Source organism: Notamacropus eugenii, chromosome 5 (assembly GCF_028372415.1).
Source record: "Notamacropus eugenii isolate mMacEug1 chromosome 5, mMacEug1.pri_v2, whole genome shotgun sequence".
Lineage (NCBI taxonomy): Eukaryota > Metazoa > Chordata > Mammalia > Diprotodontia > Macropodidae > Notamacropus > Notamacropus eugenii.
This window is the reverse complement of record NC_092876.1, coordinates 139,470,023-139,484,183: the sequence shown is the minus strand read 5'-3', so window position 1 is coordinate 139,484,183 and position 14,161 is coordinate 139,470,023. Positions and strand designations below refer to the sequence as shown.

At 39.2% G+C, this 14,161-nt stretch overlaps 1 protein-coding gene across 1 annotated transcript in view; it reads left to right on the top strand.

Moving 5' to 3' along the window:
* The first annotated feature begins 404 nt into the window (after positions 1 to 404).
* HTR3B (5-hydroxytryptamine receptor 3B) overlaps positions 405 to 14,161 on the top strand; it is a 31,101-nt gene continuing 17,344 nt past the window's right edge. Inside the window, exons 1-2 of the mRNA XM_072615671.1 lie at positions 405 to 444; positions 9,380 to 9,540. Coding sequence (XP_072471772.1) covers positions 405 to 444; positions 9,380 to 9,540 — 201 coding nt within the window. The remainder of the gene's footprint in view (positions 445 to 9,379; positions 9,541 to 14,161) is intronic.

Below are 14,161 nucleotides of genomic sequence, written 5' to 3'. Positions count from 1 at the left end.
AAGGTAAAAGCACTACAGGAAATCATATTAGAATAGAATTTCCTTTCCTTAGGGGCTCCCCTTAGATTCCATTATTCACTTAGCTATCCTGTGTCAGAGAAATTAAAATCTTGCCTGTGATGAGATCCCATAGGAGGAACCATGGAGGGAAAGTAGGGATGTGGCACTGGCATTAGTTCCAAAATACTCAAGTGATACGTTGTGTTGGCCTTTGGTCACATTTAGTGATTATAAAATAGCCTGGACAAAAGCAGGCACCATGTAAAAAAAAGATCAGACCAGAGCAGAGTACAGAGAAGCCTCCTTAGGGAAAGAAAGGCTCTGTGTCATCCTTCAGCTAGCTGATAAACAGTGTTTCCATTTGCTTCTTAAGGACCATCCGTTGAATGCTTAGGCAGGGGGTGATGGCAGCTCGGTTGTCACTTGTCTTGGTGGCAGTCTCAGGTAAGTGGCTTTAATGGTTAATGTGTGTCAACTCTTTAGAAACCATGAGTTGTCTTTTTATACATTATGCTGTACACGCTTTCCTGATTGCTCGTTTCATTAGCCATCTGTAAAATGCCAGCACTGAGAAGATATATAGAGACCAATCATTCATTTAGGGCTTTGCAGTTTTAATTAGATACCCATAGATATATGCTTTTATACCCATTATAGATGAGAAAAAGAATCTAAAGTGTATTGTTTTAATGATTTAATTAGTGACTGCTTTTCTAAATATCAAGTCCTATTTGCAGTTATTCTCATCGATAGCTTTTGGGTATATTCTATTTTTAAATTCATTTCCACATTTGGGTAAAAACAAAAACAAACATCCTTACCCTTCTTAATCATTTTGCCTCTAGAAGCTATGTAAATGTTTTTCATGGGTACACCATGTCCTCAGAGACTTGAGCATTCTTTTGTTACTACAAGTTTTATCTCAAGCTTTACAGGGCACAGTTCTGGGGATGGGCATTACTCTAAAAGCAGTTCACTGTGAATCTACAAAATCATTTCTCCAGCTGGAAAAAAACAAGTTACCCATCATGATCTAGTAACTTTCCTACATGTTGCTGTTTCTGTTTTAGCATTAGCAATGTTAATTCTACTGAGCTGAAACATTTTAGTGGGATTTAGGGGATTCTCTTGTCTTCATGTGATCACTTAGAAGTATCTGTGTTCATTTTGTTGCTCCCCAAGTTGGGATATAGGAATCCTAGAGGTCCTGATAGAGCTCTTATTGACATTTTTAAGTCCAAAAATTCTGGCAGAAATAATGTGGATTGTCAGCAACTAAAACAGCGACCTACAGGTGGATGGAAGAAAAGAACAGAGACCTACTGCTTCCCAAGGGTGGCGCAAGGAATCCAGGAAGGTTGAATTTAAATTGGTAGAAATTTTAAAGCATAAAAAAACAAAGTAAGTAGAGGTAGATTTTAAATTTAAGTGCCAAAAAGAGGATTCTCAGCAGCCAACTACGAACCCCAAACCACAGACTTACAGGAGCTGACAGAATACAGAAGCTTTGTATTCTGTAAAAAGATAATGAAGTTAGGAAAACTAAAAAAAAACAAACAAAACCTTTTCTTACTTTCCTGATTTTTTTGTGGTTTGTATCATGGGTAATTTAAGTCACAAAATATGGTATGGAAAGTGTTTCCCAATGGTTCCAGCATAAATCAAGCACAAAACTTTTGCTGTAGTAATAGAACTCCTTTGGGATTTTGTTGGGTTAACACAAAGTTGATTTATAAATGCAAATTACCAGTGAATATTTATCTTGTGAAAATGGAGGAGTAGTTCTTTAACTCCAAAATGTTCTGCCCAATAATACTTCTTACTTTCTATCCTGTCTTTACAGATCATTCATTTGTGCTCTCAATAAGCTCTTTTCTGGCTGCTCAAGATCAGTTACATCTTTGGGGTCTGTTTCCTTCCAGTTCTCAGGCCTAGGTCGATTGCAGTCTTGAAGAAGTTGTGACTTTTTTTAGTTGTGACTAAAGTAAAGAAAGGCCTCTTCATTGAAGTAATACAACCAATTGAGTGCAAGATACACCATAACTGGGGATTGGAGCAAAGCATTGCAAGGGAGCTAGCTGTGCCTTATCATGGAGCTGTGCCCATTGAGCAAAACTAAGAAAACTAAGACACAGTTTCATTTCCTTTCTCTTTTATTTTTGGTGTCCTACTCTTCTTAAAAGTACTTTACAACTCTTTCCTTCATAGATTTTACTTCCAGGAGATTCTTCCCTGAAGACAAGCAAAATATTCCAAGTGAAAAAAATTAATATTCAAGGAGATAATGGGGCCAGGAACCCTTCCTAGCCTTGTTCTTGATGGCGTCTATCAGTGTCTGTTGAAATATCTCTGATCTCTGAGTCATTTAGTACTTGTGTGAATGTCACATTAGCTTTCATGGGGGCATAATTTACTGTTAATTAATGGTCACTTAAATTCTTAATCTCTTTTTTGTAATTGATCTTTCTCCTCAGACAAATTTGCATTCATAGTAGAAATGTAACTAATTATTATTTCTCTTTTTTTAAAAAAAGTCCTTTCCCCAAGAACACAAAAGCAATCCAATTGCTCACTACCTTTTTTCCATAATTTTTTATTTCTTCTTTGTTGCTAGTTCATTTCTTTCTGCTGTTTCCTTTTTTTCCCCTCTTCCTAAAGCACTTTTGTGTTTTAATCTTTCTCTGGAAATTCATACAGATATTTTTTGACAGCTTTTAGGAAACACATGTCCTACTTAAATCAGGCCCAGAATATTTGGAATGTGTCCTAAGAAAAATAATGATGTTGGGGAGATGGGCCGGCTCATTCATTCCCCAGCACCACATTTCTTTTTATTCTTTAACCCTTTCCTTCACACTAACACATACACCAGTCAGCATTTCCCTACCTGAAACTTGAATTTGGATCTCCCTAATGAAGCAAAAGGTGAGCTACCTATTGCCAAGCTAACAGGAGGGACATTAGAGCAGCCTCTTTGGAAATCCTGATTCCTCACTCCTGGCATATTGTCATCTAAAAAATCCTATCAGACAGTCTGATCCATGAATATTTTTCCTGGCCAGATACACTGTGCATTTTGACAATCACTGTTCAAAATAACCCTAAAAAATGATACTCAAATTCAGTCTCTCCCTTCCCAGGCCTGCCTGCACAGCTGAATAGCTGTTACTGCTGTTTAGCTTCTTCTTGGGAGCATAGTTAGAAAGTAAAATGCTCATTAGATTCCTAGCTCTGATGATAATGAAGGTGAATATTCTACTGCCCACAATGAGCCTGGAACTGTACCTCCAGCACAATTGTGTTAGCATTTTGGTCACAGTGACATTGATAAATCATAGAAATTGCTGCCTGTGTGAACAAGTGACACGACATCATTCATAAAGAAATGGGTATAAACAGGATTGTCGCACAGGGAGAAGATATCTCATTTACAGTTTCCTGCTGGATCCCTCATACCTTCAGCAGCTCATCAAAATAACCATCAAAACCACTGAGAGCCCAGGCGAATGCATGCCCAGGACACTCCAGATTAGATTTCGCTCACGCACTTTGGCAGGAGGTGTGCAATTTGCTTCAGTCCAATGACTTAGCGAAGCTTCAAGTTCCCCAAGGGCTAGCAAAGCTTGTGAACAAAATATCTTTCTGCAATTCAGAGAAAGCATTCACAAATTTGTCACTTACAATTGCTGATGTTCATTTCTTTTGCTTCCCATCCCCCACCCCCAATCATTGCCCTTCCAGCCCTTCCATGAATCAAGATTCCTGGCACATAGGAAACAATTTTTTTTCCCCTGGAACTAGAGAGAATTTTCTCAAAACTAAGATTACATTTTCTGACAAGTGCATTTTTATTTAATGAGCCAGAAGAAGAGATAAGATTTTTTGTGTAAAAAAGTATGAAACAAAAATCACATTAATTCAACCTTACTCATGTGTGTTCATTGATTTCCACAATAAATCAATCAACAAACATTTCTTTATTAATTGCCTGTTATGTACCAGGAAGAAGAGTCACTGCCCTCAAGGAGCTTTTGTTCTATGGGGGCACTCATAATTTTCCCCAATCCTAACCTTCTCTCTTACCCTGTGTATCCAACCAACTACCACATTGTGTTCATCTCTCTCTATATCATAATTCAAATCCATCACCTTCTCTCTGCTCATGCTACCACCATCATAGTTCAGACCTTTATCATCTCTGAACTACAGTACTCTCCTAATTGGTCTTCCTGCCTCAAGTCTCTCACCACTCCCAGTCTATCTTCAGCACAGCTGCTAGCTAGAGTGATAGTCCGAGAGTACAGCTCTAAGTCATTCCCCTACTCAGTAAACTCCAATGGCTCATTATTGCCTGCAGGATCAAATAGAAACTCCTCTGTTTGACTTTAAAGCCTTTCCCAACCTAATCCCATACTACCATTTCAGCCTTATACATTTCTCCCTTTCCTACACTATTGTCCTGCAAATAGTGTTCTTGTTCTCATCCATTTCCATGCCTTTGCCCAGATGTGCAAAATGCCTAAAATCATTTCCTCTTCACCTCTACCTTTTAAAATTCTTTGTTTCCTGCAAAACTTATGTAGAGAGGCCTTTGAAATAAAGCCTCTCCTGATTCGCCCAATTACTATTGTCCTCTCTTTCCACCAAATCACCTTGTATTTATTTCATATTCATTTTATGCATATTTATGTATACATATATGTATACATATACATATGTATATATATTTTCCCCTGATCAAATGTAAACTCCTTGAAGCCAGGGACTATTTCATTTTTGTCATGACTCTCCAGTACCTAGTACTGTACCTGGTACATGGCTGGTATCTAATAAATGCTTGTAGGTCATAGGATTGTTGTAAGGATTAAATCAAATGAAGTTACATGTTTAAAGCATTAGGTAACAAAGTTACCTAATATAAATGCTTACTATTATTTTTTAACAGCAACAATAGTAAATGGGGGAAAGTACATGTAGATGTATGTGCAATACATTCTGGGTAATTTGAGAGGGTACAAGGTGCTAGCACTTGAGGGATCAAGAAAGTCTTCCTGTACAAAGTGGTGCTTGAGTTGAATATTGGAAGAAATTATGAATTCTAAGGGGTATGGTCTGGTGTTCCCTATTTTTCTAGTCTTACTTCATGCCAGGTATTCCTGGACCATGCATTCTGTGCTCTACTGAAATCAGTCTATTTTGATCCCTGAAATATCTTCTCATCTTTATGCTTTTACCTTTGCTTTTCTTTCAGCTTGGAATATTCCTCCTTCCCTTCTTTACCTGTTGAATTTCTTTTGTTGTCCAGTCTGCCTCCGTGATCCCACTGGAGTTTTCTTGGCAAAGATACTAGAGTGGTTTGCCATTTCCTTCTCCAGCTCATTTTATGAGGAACTGAAGCAAACCAGGTTAAGTGACTTGCCCAGGGTCACACAGTTATAAGTATTTGAGGTCAGATTTGAACTCATGAAGATAAGTCTTCTTAACTCCAGGCCTGGTACTCTATCCACTTCACCACCTAGTTGCCCCATCTATCCTTTAAAGTCCAACTCAAGTACCACCTACTTCATGAAGACTTTCCTAATACCTTCCAGTTGGTAACAACGTTTTTCCCTCTCAGACCTCAGACAGCACATTATTTTGGATCTCTCTAATGAACTTAGGTATGCTTCTCTATTATAATTACATATGCATGTATCTTATCTCACTATTAGACTGTAAATTCCATGAACACAAAGACCATGTTTTAAGCATGCTTTTTAAAAATCTCCATCAGAATCTTGCACAGTCCTTTATATATAGAAGGCACTTAATAACTCTTATTTGAATTATTTTCCCTAATTTTTTAGGTTTCCAAAGTCACTGATGGCTAGGATTTTGTGGCAGCTGCCACAGAAATACCTGAGAGTAAGAAAAAGCTCGAAAAGGCAAAGTTAATGCTAACCTTATGAGAGAACCATCATTGTCCAGCCATTAGTATATTGTATGCTTTAGACATACAATGTGCATCCTCAGCTTTTGCAGAGGAATACATAGCATAGGACAATACAAATACAAGTGTGAAGGGAAAACCAGCCACCCAGGGAGCCTAACCAGACTCCCTAGGGCCCCACAGCTCAATCACAATGTAGTCTCACCTGGCTTTCCCTCCTGTCAACACATTCAGCTTTATGGTCACAGTATAAGGACCAGTTTCGGAAATACCAACTGAGGTCTGGACTATTTCTATTTTTATTAGCTCAGGCAAACTCAGAGGAGAAGAGAAGCTTGTCGGGAGCTTGTTAGCAACTGTTGCCTCCCTGATTTTTGTAATATTATCTCAGAATTTATAGGTGGTAGAGATTTTAGAAATAATCTACACACACACACACACACACACACACACACACACACACACACACACACACACACACACACACACACACACACACACACATGGGGCCCAGTAAAATGCCTTGCTTAGGATCACATAACTAGGAAGTAGCAGGGCAAAGATTCAAACCCAGGTCTCCAAATTCAGCCCTCATAAGGCCCCTTGCTGGGGGTTGGGGGTTGGAAGGGGTTGATGACCCAGCTTTACTCTGTCTATCCAGGGAGAATTAGTTCACACCCAAAAGACCTTAGAACATTATCCTCCGTTATCCTCCTATTCATTGGCCCCAAACCATTGGTTGTTGGTTAACCACCATCCAAAGTGTGAGCTAGTACAAGCCGCTAAAGGTCTGTATCTTGTGTCTTAATACTTCTATGTCCAACACTCTCTTCCTATGGATCATCCTTGATGCCCTTCTCTTGGAAGTTTTGAGATATATCTCAAACTGGCTTCTTCTACCCATTCCTAGGTCTCCTCTGTATTCTGTTATTCTTCTCCTGAACTCACTGGCCCCACCAGGCTAGATTATTAAGGGAAAACACTGGAAGCAAAGGCTCTGACCAATTTGATTCTACCAAGTCCTCTCTGGGGACTTAGATCTCTGATCGTTCCCTAGCTAGACAGGACTGGAGCTCTCCTGTTACCGCAGCAGCTCCACTTAGTCTGATATTAAGCCTGTTTATTTTTGACTTTATAGCTCTATGCTCCAACACCCCAAACAATACAGTAATTTAAGTAATTAGGTCCTTTTGAAACCCTTCCATCAGCACTGCCTCCTCCTAGACCAAAATGGTTCTCAGTTGGGAATTCATTAAAAATGGACTATTAAAGTGCATCTTCCTTGTCAGAGTCCCCAAATCCTGCTTCTGATAGGAATGCCTCCAAACTTCCAGAAACTCCAACTCTGTAGTTCACCACACGGAAGCTGCCCTCCTCCATCAGAGGAATGTTCCAATCTAGGACAGGGTGATGACACTCCATTATTTCCCATACTAATGACCATCCTTGCTGAGTTTGTTGAAGATGAGGTTTTAATGATCAGCCCACAATGGTTTACAAAAACCATTGTCTACTCATAATTCTTTTGACATACTGGTACAAAAACCACAAGTTAGGGGCAACAGCCATGCTATCGTAGCTGTAGGAGCTGATGGAGCTGTCACAGTCACATATAGAGTCCTTCTGCTGTGTTACAAGCTGAGCAGTCAACCCCTTTAATTTTAAGCACTATCAAATCCTATAGGGTTATAGGATTGATAGAATTTATAGTGTTAATTTTACTTCTTAGGCTACTACAACCTTCAACTGTCTTGGTTCTGTGACCTCTAACATAGACACCATTCAATAGAATAGGAAAGTGATTTAAAGGATGTTCTGGTTCAGTTAGTAATTCTTTAGTCATGTCCAACTCTTTATGACCCCATTTGGGGTTTTCTTGGTAAAGATACTGGAGTGGTTTGCCATCTCCATCTCCAGCTCATTTTACAGGTAAGGATCTGAGGCAAACGTGGGTAAGTGACTTGCTCAGGATTATAGAGCTAGTAAGTATGAGACCCTTCAAGGATGTAGCTGTTACTAACCTTATAATAGTCATTACTGCCCACTCATTGGTATATTCTGTATCTAAGACTTCAAACAGTTTACAGTACAGTCCAATGCAAAAGACTTATTGACACTTACTTAAAAACTGGGGAATACAACACAGGTTTATAGGGAAAATAACTGAGATAACCTGATTCCCAGGGCAGTTAGGTGCTTCAGTGAATAGAGTACCAGCTCTGAAGTCAGGAAGACTCATCTTCCTGAGTTCAAATCTGGTCTCAGACACTTATTGGCTCTGTCACCCTGGGCAAATCACTTAACCTGGTTAGCCTCAGTATCTCGTCTGTAAAATGAACTGGAAAAGGAAATGGCAAACCACTCCAGTATCTCTGCCAAGAAAACCCCAGATGGGGTCAAGAAGAATGAGATACCACTGAAAAGACTCAATGATGACAACAACAAAAACCTGATTCCCAAGAAGTACACTCCTCTGCCATAGTGAAGGCTCACTTGACTACCTGGCTTACTCACCTATCTATACATTCCAGAATAGGAAATAGCAGCCCAGAGGCTTGGAATAGCTCTGCTTTTATACATTCCTTACCAATGGCCTCAGAGAAAGATGTATGGATGCTGACACAGTATGATATGGATATGGATATGGCTAAATCCTCCTTATGGATACTGACAGCAGTTATACCTTCTTGCTCTCAGTTTTCAATTGACTTGCTTCCCCAATTGTGGAATACTCTTCATGCTAGGTTGTTGTTTTTTAATTTGTTGAATGAGGTATATAGATTATGAAATAAAAAATCTAATAGGAATAAATGTAACATTTAAAAGAAAGAATTAAATAAAGGTTGAATTTTGTCAAAAGGAGTTTTTGAAGGGTCCAAGAAGATGCCCTTTCTACTTAGTCACTGACCAAGGATAGTGCCAGTAATCAATATATATAACCAATCTTCACCTAGGTCCTTGAAAGGGTGATAAGGAACTTTATTTCCAATAACTACTAATCCTGGGCCTCTTGTTAAAAAAAAAAAACAAAACAAAACTGAAGCATTGGCATAAGAGTAAAGTTCTCATTCCTTGAAATATTGAATTGGTTCATTTGTTTTTGCCATAACATTTCACCCCTGGGAATGTAAGCCACCAGCTTACTTTGTGTAGGGGACCTTGAGACTCCGAATAGCTGAGAATTCACCTGTAAATTTATAGTTTTACAGTAACTAACCATAGAAAAGTGTTAGGCCAAAAATGGTGGAGGAAAAATGTCAACTCAACCAACGGTTATTAAATCTTGAAACCATTAATACCTCTCAGAAAATTTCTGTACAGCGCCCTGCATTCCTCACTCTCTCCTCTTACTGATCACCCATCTGCATGCTGTGCCTCCTGTTCTCACCTCTTACTAATATCACAAATCTAATGCCTCTCATTCTTACCTCTTACTGATGGTCTTTTCAGGGTTCTTAATCACAGATACTCATCATCTCAGCAATTCAACTCTTCATCACTTGACCCAAAAGTTGCTACAGAACTATCACAAGGGAGTGAGACCGGTTCATAACTGGACTCAGGTCACAACTGTTTACCTGGATTTATTGGTACATGCTGTGTTGGATGTGGTAAGGACCATCTCTCTTACTTTGATTTATATCTGGTAGCTCTTTATAAAACTTTGTGCCGATCATTCCTGAACATAGTAGGTATCATATAAATGAAGTTTCAGTTGAAATGGAAGGGAGGTTTACCTTAGATACATGTCAGCGAGGATTCTGGATTAAAATTCCCACTAGGTAAAGCACCCCTGATGGAAAGGGATGGACAACTTAGAGGAATTAACCAGTAAAAATTCAAGATGCTTTACAAAGAAGATTCTCTAAGATAGGACTACATTTTTGTGAACCTTGAAGAGGGTTTGAAAATTACATATTCTGTCCCTCATCGAAATATGATCACAGTATTACCTCTAAAAAGAACAGTTGTGTTACAACAATAGTTGTCCACCAAAAGTTTTGAGCCTTCCCGCCTTCCCTACTACTCATGACATGAATGATCACAAAATAAAATACCTTCCTGTCATGGCACTTTCTAGATTAAAAGTATACACATTTTTAAAAGGTAATATTAAAAATATCCCTTATCATGACGCCCACTTTGTATGTGGGTTTGCCCATCTTGCCTATTCCTAGCCCCAACTTCAGCATATACCATTGACATGCAAAGAATTTATGAGAACTTCAAAGGCCTCCCTTGCCTAGTGGTAATAATCCAGTTATGATAATATTCACTTATGATCTTCTGGAATTAAGAATAAAGAAAGAAATACTCCATGTATATAAAATGAATTAAAGTATTTTAATACTTAAAAGATGCTCTTACCTAAGATGCTGCCCAAGGCTGGATGGAGTTGATTCTGAGATGGCTGAGTTTTGTCTTTTGTTTTTGCTTTTAGTCACAGAAGACTTCCTAATTACAAGATAATAAGGGGAAACAGTCCACATAACTCAAACATTAGATTAATTAAAAGTAGATTTTGCCAAATCACTATTTTTAAAATGAGAGTGTGTATATTTTAATGGATATAAGTGAGCTTTTAAGTGCTATGCTTTGAGCCTAAGTACCCTTGTCTTGACTTATTGGATGAGTACTGAGCATTGAAACTGATGAGAAAACAAATGCAAAACTTACATTTTAAATGACAGAAGGAAGTCATAATGAGATTTTTTTTGTTGTACTTGTTATTTAGTCCAAGTAATTTTAATGTAGATCTCCACACTCATGTTTAAACAAGGCCCCAACCCAATTAAAAGATGTGTTTCACGTCATTAAAAAAAAGAAATGGAACTCTCCTTCTGTTGACCAGTTGTACTTTTCAAACAGTCAACAAACATTTAGTGAGCACCTATGCACCAGGCACTGTGCTAAATGCTGGGGGTACAAAAAGAGGCAAAAGGCAGTCTCTGCTGTCAAAGTCCTTGCAATCTAATGAGGGAGACAACATGCAAAACTAAACAACAACATACGAAGCAAGTAATATACGGGATACCTCAGAAACCATTGCCAGAGGGACTGGGGAAGGGTTCCAGTGAAAGAAGAGATTTTAGTTGGGGTTTCAAAGAATACAGGGAGGTCAGTGGGCAAGCAAAAGAGGGAAAACATTCCAGGCACTATAGACAGCCAAAAATAAAATGCCAGGAGATGGTATGTTTTTTCTTGGAACATCCATGGGTCCAACATTGCTGAATTGAAGAGTATGTATGGGGAGTAAAGTATAAGAAGACTGAAGAGATGAGGGCCAGGTTCTGAAGGGCATGGAATGCCAAACAGTATATTTGATCCTCCAATCTCATATCTCCAACTCCTTTTCAGACACCTGGAACTGCATATCCAGTAGACATCTTAAATTCGACATGTCTAAAACAGAATTCGCTATCTTTCCCCTAAACCCTCCCTCCACTACCTTCTTTATTACTGTAGAAGGCTTGCAATAAAGGAGTCATCTTGGATTGCCCACGGTCTCTCACCCTCCCATATAGAATTTGTTGCCAAGATCTGTCAATTTCATTTTTGCAATATTTCTTGAATATGCCCTGTTCTCTTCTCTGACACTGCCCCCACTCTGGTACAGGCCCTCAGCGCCTCATACTTCGCTTACTTCAATAGCCTGATGGGGGGGTCAGCTGCTCCAATTTATCCTCCATTCAGCCACTAAAGTCATTTTCCTGAAGTACAGGTCTGACTATGTCACCCCCCACACACATACTGAATCAACTCCAACTTGCCTTCAGGGTCAATGACAAAATTCACTGTTTGGTGTTCAAAGTCCTTTATAATCTAGCTCCCTTCTACCTCTCCAGTCTTCTTATAACTTGCTCCCCAAGAGATACTCTTCAATAAAGTGACACTGGCTTCCTGGCCTTTCCGTAAAGAAGATACTCCATCTCTCAGCTCCAGGCATTTTCTGGGGCTGTCCCCCATGCCTGGAACACTTTCCTTCCTCTGCTTCTATGACTGACTTCCCTGTATTTTTTAAGGTCCCAACTAAAATCCCATCTTTTACTGGAAGCTTTCCCCACCCTTCTTAGTTATAGTGCACTCCCTCTGATAGTTATTTCCTTCCTCTACCGTATATAGCTTGTTTTGTATATATTTGTTTGCATGTGGTCTGCCCCACTAGATTGTAAACTCCTTGAGGATAGGAACTGGTTTTGTTTTGGTCTGTTTTGTTTTGCTTCTTATTGTATCCCTAGTACTTATCACAGTGCCTGGAACATAGTAGGCATTTAACACATGTTTATTGATTGATCCTGGAGGTGATAGGAAGCCAAGAGAGTTTACTGAGTTAGGAAGTAAGATCTGCACTTTAAGAAAATCACTTTAGTGAACGAATGGAGGATGGATTGGAATGGAGAGAGACTTGAGGCAAGCAGGTTATTTTGATAGTCCAAGTGTGAGATGATGAGAGACTGCACTAGAGTGATGGCATTGTCAGAGAAGAGAATGGCATATTGGAGAGATATTGCAAAGGTGGAATCAACAGGCTTTGGCAATAGCTTGGATATAGGGAGTGAGAGATAGTGAGGAGTCCAGGATGACTCCTTGGGTTGTAAGACGAAAGGACTGGAAGGATGGTGTTATCCTCTACAGTAATAGGGAAGGTAGTAAGAGGAAAGGTTTTTCCAGGCTCTTTTTCATGAACAAAATAGGTGATCTGAAGATCCTGAAAAATGTTTAATTTAATTCCAGCTAATCTGTCTGTTTCTGTTCATCCTTCGTTTTTGAAGAAAATGGTGACATTAGAGAAATGATGACATGACTTGCACTTGACTTTGTTTTGAGTGAGGGAGGGCTGTGCAAGGTCACCAACCTCATTTTCTTCTTCTGAGCCATCTGGGTCCGGTGGCCTGACATTCATCAGGATGACTGAAGAAGGGCCAGGACACAATGCGAGATGTTGGCCTTTTTAGGGTGGCCTTTTCAAGTACTCACCTAGCAGAAGGTAATGCCCATTGAGTGAAGAGGCCTCTTTAAGACATAATCAGGGAATGGCCCTTTTAACGAACAAAAGAGAAAATAACGAAATCAACAGAAACTGTTACTAGTGATAATCAGCTAATAGCCCCCTAAGAAATGCCCAGCGTTAACCAAGCTCTAAATTGAAACTCCTTTGAGACGGTTTCCTACGTGTAAATTTGGAGCCCTGGTCTCCCGGGGACATTTCCTCAACTGTATAAAGGATATTACTTAAAAATTTTGTCACTGGGTTATCGCTACATTATTTACCAGGTTTGGCCAGATTGGATCATCAATACAGCCTGACCAAGGAAAGATTATATGAACTGTGTAATGACATAGTCTAACCCTAGAGCTATAGCTGAGGCGTTGAGACTTCCTTGCTCTACTCTTTTTCTAGTCTCATACTATTTAAGGTAAGATAGAATTGCTCTTGTTCCTCTTTGAGTCCCAACAAATCCTGCATTTCTAGTGTTTGCCGATCTCCAAGGTGTACATGCTCACACTAACAATTTAACAACTGACTCTCAAAGGCCTGTTCCAGCTCAATCACACCTATGTAATTAAAGCCTACTCCATGCTTTCAATCTCTGTGCCTTGCATTGCCAGCTGTGTAGTCATCATCTCCTTCTCATCAGTATCTCAAATTCAACATATGCAAACGTGAAATTCATCATCTTTCCTGTCTTTCAAACTTCTCAGTTTCTACTGAGGGTACTACTGTCCTTCAAGTTATCCTGGTTTGCAATCTCTCAAATATCTTTGACTCTCTCCTCTTCCTTATTCTCCCTAGTCAACCAGCTGCCAAGTCTTACAGATTCTGCCTTTGTATAAGAACATTTTGGCCACTGAAAGGTCAGAAAAAGAATATTTGTACAAGGAAAAATGACAAAATCAGTTTGGAAAGAAAGAGCCTTTCAGGTAAAATCTTGAGTACAGACTTCTCTGAGGACCTGAGAGAGAAATATCCCTTTAGATAAATGTACTAAGAGCATCTGTTTGAAGGTATTGCACTGAGTTAATTATGACTGCAGTCAGTGTGTGACTATCTTCTAAGTTTTGAATTAATAATTGATAAACCATAACTCAATTAACTTTTGGGGCAGTGTGGGAAGAGTATATAAAGACTGTTGGGGTCACACCTGATAGGAAGATAGAATTTTTTTTTTAGTTTGATATCTTGTTAGAAGTGGTTAGCTGCTCATAATGAGGCCCTTAAATGGAGGCGTG